Source organism: Buceros rhinoceros, unplaced genomic scaffold (assembly GCF_000710305.1).
Source record: "Buceros rhinoceros silvestris isolate BGI_N320 unplaced genomic scaffold, ASM71030v1 scaffold11064, whole genome shotgun sequence".
NCBI classification, from domain to species: Eukaryota; Metazoa; Chordata; class Aves; order Bucerotiformes; family Bucerotidae; genus Buceros; species Buceros rhinoceros.
Window position 1 is genome coordinate 32,694 of NW_010406505.1, and position 8,230 is coordinate 40,923.

An 8,230-nucleotide genomic window follows, 5' to 3' on the forward strand; every position below is an offset into this window, starting at 1 on the left:
TCTTTCCCTTTTCTGTTAAACCTCTCTACCTCATTCTATGCAACTAACTGTGTTAACCAAAGTTTAAGCTTTCACAAGGGAATATGAAAAGGTTTAAAAAATCTACATCGCAGGTACCTGATTTATTCTGAATAATGAGAGACTCATGGTTGGTTCATGAATTGTTCATAAAGACGCAGAGGTGAAATTCATCAAACACATTATTCACCCAGACTGTATCATTATTCCAGCCTTTTCACTTAGCGGATGAAATAAAAGATGAATCCCTACAGCAATCTTATTTCCATACATGTAATCTCTCGCTGGTTCTTTTCTTCTAGAACATCCACGCTAATAAGTTCACAATAGACCGCCACAGTGGTGTCCTGCGCATCAAAACAGGGGTCACTCTGGATTATGAGAAATCAAGAACACATTTTGTCATCGTCGTAGCCAAGGTACACAGCTGTTATCTGAAACTAGAGGAGCTGGAGGGCTGTACTTGAGTAGGACTGGTTGATTTGGTTACAAGTGTGGCTTACAGGGTTGCTGAAAGGTGAAGGCAGCAGAGTCACTGCAGCCATAACATCTGGAGTTGGGGGGTGACATGGAAAAGTGAGGGAGGAAAGGTGACCAGTGCCTGCCGCTGAACAACATCTGGAGGCATTTGGGAGTGGGTTTCTGTGCCAGAATAGCGAGACCTGCTGCAGGTCGTCACCATGTTCTGAGACTCACGCAGTGGTGAAGGGTTGGGGTGTGCAGCCCCAGCTTTAAGGAGCATCAGCCTTTGGGCTAATGCAGGTGATGGGGCTCCCTCGTGCTGCCCAGGGCATGGCCCTGCTGCAACAAGGACCTAGCTGGCAGAGCTGTGGGTCACTGTCCTTAGCCACAGTAAGACACTGGACACAGCTGGACACAGCTGGACCCAGCACAGCACAAGCAGTGGGCTTTTCTGGGAACATCCGTGGATGTTCCTGTTTTCCTGTTCTTGGCTGCCTTCCAGCGGCAGCTTATTCAAGTCCTGCACATCCCTTCTCACCACTGCTGTTCTCAGCAGCGCTGCGCATGTGGCACAGCTGAGGATTCTGCTGGCACTTAAAGTTTGTGGATTCTCAAGTACAGTCACTGAGGAACGTGTGGGACCTGTCACACAGACTCGCATGGATAGAAAGAGGATGGATTTGCTGTTACTTCTGGGCACTTGGAGTGGCTTGTGTTTTATGAAAGATGTACAGATCTTTTTATGTATTTATTTAGCCAGGGTTCATTTGAGGAGAAGTAACAAAATTTGGCTGAAATGCTGCCTTTGAGGCAGTAAGGAGGAAAAAAAATGACAGTATCTTTTAAAAAAAATCTGGAATATTTAGGAGCGGTGCAGCAGACACGCTGAACAATTCACACTCTTGCACACCGGTGAGACTGCTGACCTGCAGCCGGGGCTCTGGGACCGAAGGTGTTAAAAGCCGCTGAAATTGCGAGTCTCCTCTCTAATTGGTTCTGCTCTATCAGTAGCACAGAGCCAATTGTAGTCAAGCCCCCAGAGGGTGTTTGTACACCGTGGCTGTCTAACAGCTCTTGCTGTACAGCTCCTCTGTGCTCTCACTTTGTCACCTCAGAGTCCCTAGGAGACTTCGATCATGCTCACCTTTTAATTTCGCCCCAGAAACACACTACCTTGCTACTGTGCGCTGCCTTGTGCTTATGACAAGACCATATGTGGGATGAAAAGCTGCAGACCTTAGTCACCAACTTTTTGCATCAGTTTCTAGCTTTTTTCCCCCTGCAAACCCCCTTGAATTCCCTGTCGTGTTGACAAAAGATCACGTATGAGTGCATATATCGGCACAACCAGTTTTAATATAAGAAACTACTGCTAAGACACTGTGAGCTCTTTAATAAACCAAAGAGGGAGCAGGACAAATGGAAAAGAGAAGGCAGTAGGAGAGCAGAGATTAATCCTTGTGTTGAGAGAGAAGGGATTCCCGCTCTGAAGGCTCACGAGGTGCATGCACTGCCCTAAGACCATCTGCAGCCATGTTTCAGCAGAGGGATCTGATGGTGACTTCTCTTCTAGGATGGTGGTGGGAAGCTCAGAGGAGACAACAAAGTATTTTCTGCCACAACAACAGTTACTGTCAACGTGGACGATGTCCAGGACACTCCTCCCATGTTCATTGGGACTCCCTACTACGGATACGTCTATGAGGATACACTCGCAGTAAGTGCTGCTTCTCTGTGGGAGAACAGTACAACCTTTCACATCTCAGTGGAGTTGGCCCTATGGTTTCCAGCACACGCTTCACTGGAAACCAGGACCTGAACTCCGACTTGACTCCTTGTTGAAGTAAGCTGATCACATCCCAGTCTTGTTCTTATTTACCTCCATTGCAAATTTATCTTGTAAGGTGTCATTAAAGCAAAAAAAAAAAAACAAAAAAAACCCCAAAACCAGAAAAAGATTCTGCCCAATTATGTTGGTCTAAGCCCAGACTAAGAGCTCTTCTGTGGCTGAGACCTGCAGAGGCTGGACTTGGTTGAAGGTTTAAGAAGGTTGCCAGTTACCTCACCTGAACACATCACCCTAGAAACCTTTTTGTGTTTGTGTGTTGTGTGTTCTCGTGGTGCTTTTATTGTCTAGCAGATCGGTCTGCCCGTGTGAGGTTCAGGGAGAGTTTATGCCCAAAGCTCTAGACGCTTTGTGCTGTGCCTTGGACATCACCTGGGGAGAAGCATTTTGGGGGTGTCAGGGTGTCAGGATTGCTTCCCCCCAGGTGACGTCCATGGCAGCACGCATTGGTCCTTCCCAGGGTGGATGGGTTGCTGTTAGACTGAGCTCCACAGAGACACAACTGTGGCTGATTTTAGCGGTGGTTACACGCTGGGTGTCGATTTTGTAAACTCACTTCTTTTCTCCTTGGAGGGATTTACAAGCACACTGTCACCTTCAAAGGGACTGCTCTGCATTTTGCCCAGTCGGCAGATTTTATTGCACCTTCCAGCAGAAATGATAATAAATACCGTTCTGTATTTCCAGTTGCTCTAACAGAGCCTTGTCCTCGTTTGAAAAATTCACTCAAGGGCTGTCAGGAAAGCGTTCCTTGTTGCCATTTGTGATTAACTGACAGTTCCTTCGAGGTTCCCTGGCTTTGAAGCCCCAGAAGGCAACACTTGAGTTCAGAGACCTCAACTGCACAGCAAATTGCCGCTTGGGTGAGGATTTTCATGCTGACAGCCGTCACCTCTCTGAGCTGATAGGAGTTGTCACAGGAGCAAATGGTCTCCAGCACATGAGTTCTGGACATATGGCCCAGGGCCACGTTACTTGTGCAGACAGGCAGACCATGAAGGTTTAAGCACAGTTAAATCATCATAATATTCACCGCAATTTCATGCCTCGAACATTCTGCAGGCCAAGCTGCTTTGTGACCTCTGTTTGCTTTTGGTGCCTGTCTGAACTTAATTAGACAGGTCCGAAATGACCCGAGGACTCCTCAGCAGCTGCCTGGGTCTCAACACACAGTGTGGCTGTGAGGCACAGCGATCCAGTGTGGCATCACTGGGAGTAGCTGATGCTCTTGATGTAGGAACAACAGAGAGCTGGTCCAAGGAGCAGCACTCAGCTCCTGCTCTGCAAAGCCATGCACAGATTTTTCCTGGGTGGGAGTCAACAGCCCCTGCTGTGTTCCCCCTACAGCACATGAACAAGTACCCGTTCTCCCCTCATGCCTCTCGCTGCAGAAAGACTTGGAGAAAATCAAGTTATGAACAGGCAGTTGCCATTTCTCTGCTCTTTGATCTCAGCACACAGACTGTGATTTCCTGTTTCTCCCCAGGGCTCTGAGGTTCTTACTGTTGTTGCCCTTGATGGAGACAGAGGAAAGCCTAACAGCATTCATTACTGCATCGTGAACGGTGAGTAGACATGTCCTATATGAAACCTGAAGGGCAGTGGAAACTAGAGCTGACATTAAATTAGAATGGGATATGCTGGAGTTTAATAAAGCTGAGGCAACCTCTCATGAGCTGCTGGCAGGTACCTCAAACAATGCCAGGGCTGTGTCTACCAGAGAACAGCCAGGACACAATTCACTGAGTTTCAGTTTCTGCTTCACAGAACCATGCTTGGAGTGGTTATTGGTGCTGATTTGTTAGGCAGTGGTAGCCTGCTTGTCACTGCAGACAGCAAAAAGAGAGATCTTTCACTGCCACTGAGCATCTCTGTCACTTCACCTGGGAGGGGAGAAAAGGCACTGGGAGACCCAGGCATGGTACTTAGAGGGATATTTTTGTTAATATTCCGATTAAAATGGTCAGACTTCTGAGATCTTAGAAGAAATTATATTTACCAGTGAAAAGACACTGGCTGTAAACTGCACTGGAAGAAAGTAGCTGTAATGAGAAGATTCATGCTGTTCATCAGCTATTCTGAGAGTGTCTGTCACACGTCTTTTAATAGCAAAAATGTGAGACTTGGCGGAATTGATGATTCATTAGCTGGTGCAGTCGATAGCTCAGCTAAACTCTGAGCTACAACTTGAGTTTTGTTCACTTCTCTCTCCCTCCAAAACAAGAATTCCATGGCAACTGGGCACCCCAGCTCCCAGGCATGAGAGATGCCAAAATTTGGTAAGAGAAATCTGTGGTGTAGCTGTGTTGCATGACCTGAACAGCAAGCTCTAGGGAGGATCGAGAGGGTTACCACTGAGGTTTTGCCCTGATGTGGAAGGGGACCTGTGCTGAGGTTCTCCTTGATGCAAGGAAACAGACAGAAGAGGGTTAAAGGAAGGTAGAGACATTGAGGAAAAAATTTGCAGAAAATAACAGATGGAAAATGAGAAAAGGTAAAAAGAAAGGTGGAGAATGAGGACTAAAAACAACTAGGTAGGCTGTAAGTATGCTAGACAAGGGTGAAACTGGGTAAGGAGGTTTCTGCTCCTGCACCTCAGAGCCTGGCCATCACCCCAATTACCCCCAGACCTGCAGGCCAGACTGCAGGAAAATACGAACCGCAAAGAGGACATTATTTATTCCTGATTAGCGTTTTTTAATACAGAGAGTCTGGGATAATTTCAGATAATACTCCAACCCTCCGAACACTCTCTACGAAGGAGCCCACAATGCCACGTACTCTGAGTTACCAATTTCCCTGTGATAACTAGACAATTACGTGAAGTATGGTGGCTTGAAACCACTATTGACTTGAGCTGCTTCTCTGTCAGGAGGTACTCTGCAGGCCAATGCATCTTCATAATGGAGCACCGTGTGAGTCGATACCTGCTCCGTGCGGTGTCTGGTGCACTTTAATGAAGTTGCAGGGTTAGCAAAACGGGAAACTATCAGATGGTTAAAAATCACTACTGGAACTGGGTTCAGAGAAAGAGAAAAATGACCGGGCTTTCAGACCATCATCCTGTATTTCTGACGGCTTCATCTCCTCCTCTGTAGGAGTTTTCCCCTCTTCTCCTTGCAGTGGTAGGTTCTGCCACAAAGCTTGGGTCGTGACCAACACTGTATATGTGGCAGCATGCTGGGGTGCCCATAGTCCCTCAGTGGAGCAGGGCTGGGCCAGCTGCTCCCTCCCTGGGGTGGCCTTGGTGGCAAGATGGGTGTGGACATCGTGAGGAGACACCGTAGCCTCTCTGTGGGCTGGCGTTTGCGTCAGCACAAATTCACCAGCTCTCAAGAGTCCGCGTCCTACCTATGCAATGGAAGTTAGGTCGACAGTAGCAAAGCCAGCAGCCCTGTCCTGTCTGCCTCGCTGCAAAGAGCCTGGGTTTTACCCCAGATCCTCCAAAATCACTTTTTGTTCAGGATGGCCTTGCAAGAGCCCGGAAGTCTTTCAGCAGCTGAATGTCTGAGGCCAGAAGATGCTTCCCCAGAGATGCTATCTGCAGAAAGAGCGACTCTTTCTTTCAGGCAGCTTGTCAGACTTCTCACATTAGTTAGTGAGAGAAATGTTCTTGTTTCTCGGATGCTTCATTATGCATTGGCCAATTAAAATGAGGAATGTCTATTTTTGTCTAAACCAGCACGTGAAGAAGATGGCAGAATAGAAATGAACATCAAATCTGCATGCCTGGTTGCTGGGGTTTGAAAGGAACCTGACCGGGGTGGGAAGAGAAAAGTGAGGGCAGCTGCCCATAGACACAGAGCTCCACTGACCCCTTCCTGGGGTAGGAAATCCTTTTTGGCCCTCATCTGTGTCTCCATCTCACTGCAACCAGGCATACAAGTGCTTCATTTCTGAGAAGTGTCTTCAGATCTCCTCACTGAGATCTTCACCTATGGACAAAGATACGCGCAATGAAGTGTGTGGTTGATTGCTCCTGCTTGTTCAGAAAAAGGAAGTGTGACGTAACAAGAGCATCTCGGTTTTGTTGCAGGAAGCGAAGGTTCGTTTGAAATCAGCAACACAACTGGAGCCATTTCTGTAATAAAAAGCCCGAATCAGCTCAAGAAAGAAGTCTATGAACTAAAAGTTCAGGTATGTTCAGTGGCCACTTGAAGACTGGTGGTCCTAAATGCCACGAATAGGCATGATTGTGTAAAACAGCTCCATTTATAGTTGACTCGACCTGTTTTAGCAACCTACATCTGAGCAGAGCACCAGATAGTGTAAAACTAAAGACCAGGAGTTTAAAGATGTAGAGTTGAGCCTTGAAGACCATACCAGTTTCCTTCAGCAGACGCATACTACTACCTCCAGAGCTTGTCGTGGTAAGGACAATGTGGCCTAAAGGCAGCTCAGAGGCCTTGCACGCTGCCAGAACCAGTGCAGCACCCCCAAGGGCACTTGCTTGCTGTTGGGCACAAGCAGCTTGCTGAGCCTGGGAGATCATGGAGTTCCCGTTGTCCCCATTAAATTCTGGCACCATTTCTTCCCCTAATCCCTCTGGTTTACTGCAGCCTGCTAGCTCTTCCCAGAGAGAGGATTAGTTAAGCTTTTCTGATCTCCTAGTTCTGATCTGTGGTGACCCTTAGCTCGTGCAGGCTACAAAATCTGCCTGATGAACCAAAAGGGTATTGTACGACCCAGTGCAGGTAGTGATGGACACCTCAGTTACCAGCCTTGCATCTTCAGAGACATCTAGCCTTCGGTTTTGAGCAAAAAAGCACGTTAGAGACAGCTGTTTTGTTACAAAACCAGCAGCTGGAGTTTCTGCCCTGACAGCAGAAATGTCTTGGGTTCATCCAGTGAATCGGACTGTGTGTTGGAATCGTTGAAACCCAGACAGATTTGATCTTTCAGTTCAGAAAAACACCAACTAGGTTTGCTTGTCTGCCCAAACTGCATCCAGTTTAAATTAAACTCGTCTAGACAGCAACGCAGAATCGTAAATCAAAGATGAAATCTCAAACAACAAGAAAAATAAAAAAGTGCCTCATTTTCCTTTTTCAAATATTTGCCTCAATACCCCAAGTCCAGATTTTTCTCACAGAGTTTTCAAGGCTACAGATTTGGAAATCAACTATCTGTGGTACCATAGCAAATTTAAGAATTTCTTCCTGTTCCATTCTATCAACACCTTAGGCAAGCAATTATCCTGCCTCTCTATTAGATTATCTGTCTTTAGAGAACTGTTTTTATCTAGGGTGAGTTAGTAAGCTCACAAAATTAGGAGAATTTTTTCACTGGGGCTTTGTTGGGACTAGTTTATTACCATAATCTTCTTATCATCATAAACTTTGGTGTGAAAGGGACTGACGTTTCTAGATAAATGTAAGGATGTGAATCTTCTTCACGTTAGCCTGTTGGGGTGATTTGTACATCAGAACAATACCTGAACGTGGAACTGAGGACTGAGGAGAGTATAAGCCTCATCATTCTTCTCTCTCTCCTGCCTGCTGCAGGCATCGGAAGTCAGTCAGGAAGGTGACATCTCAGTGCATGCTTTTGCCACAGTGACCATACGGGTGGTGGACCTCAACAACCATCCACCGACGTTCTATGGAGAAAACGGACCCCAGAACAGATTTGAACTGACCATGTATGAGCATCCCCCAGAGGGTGAAATCCTGAGGGGGCTGAAGATCACAGTCAATGATTCCGATCAGGTAAAGGAAAGCTATGTGGACTTGCAGTTCTCCTGCCCCCTTTTCCCAAAGATTAGCAAGAGCTGTCAGACAGGGAACTCAGCTATTTCACCTGCATTCCCCAAGTTTTATTATTATAGTTTTATCAAGATCTATTATCCTTCCAGCCCCTATGTTACAGCCAGAGTCTGCAGTGCATGTTCTGAGACATCATTCC

General features: G+C 46.7%; 1 protein-coding gene across 1 annotated transcript in view; it reads left to right on the plus strand.

Annotated features, from left to right (window-relative positions):
- The window catches only part of CDHR1 (cadherin-related family member 1), a 32,446-nt gene that overhangs the window by 9,183 nt on the left and 15,033 nt on the right, over positions 1 to 8,230 (plus strand). The window contains exons 7-11 of the mRNA XM_010134123.1: positions 321 to 437; positions 2,054 to 2,197; positions 3,813 to 3,891; positions 6,363 to 6,463; positions 7,831 to 8,034. Coding sequence (XP_010132425.1) covers positions 321 to 437; positions 2,054 to 2,197; positions 3,813 to 3,891; positions 6,363 to 6,463; positions 7,831 to 8,034 — 645 coding nt within the window. The remainder of the gene's footprint in view (positions 1 to 320; positions 438 to 2,053; positions 2,198 to 3,812; positions 3,892 to 6,362; positions 6,464 to 7,830; positions 8,035 to 8,230) is intronic.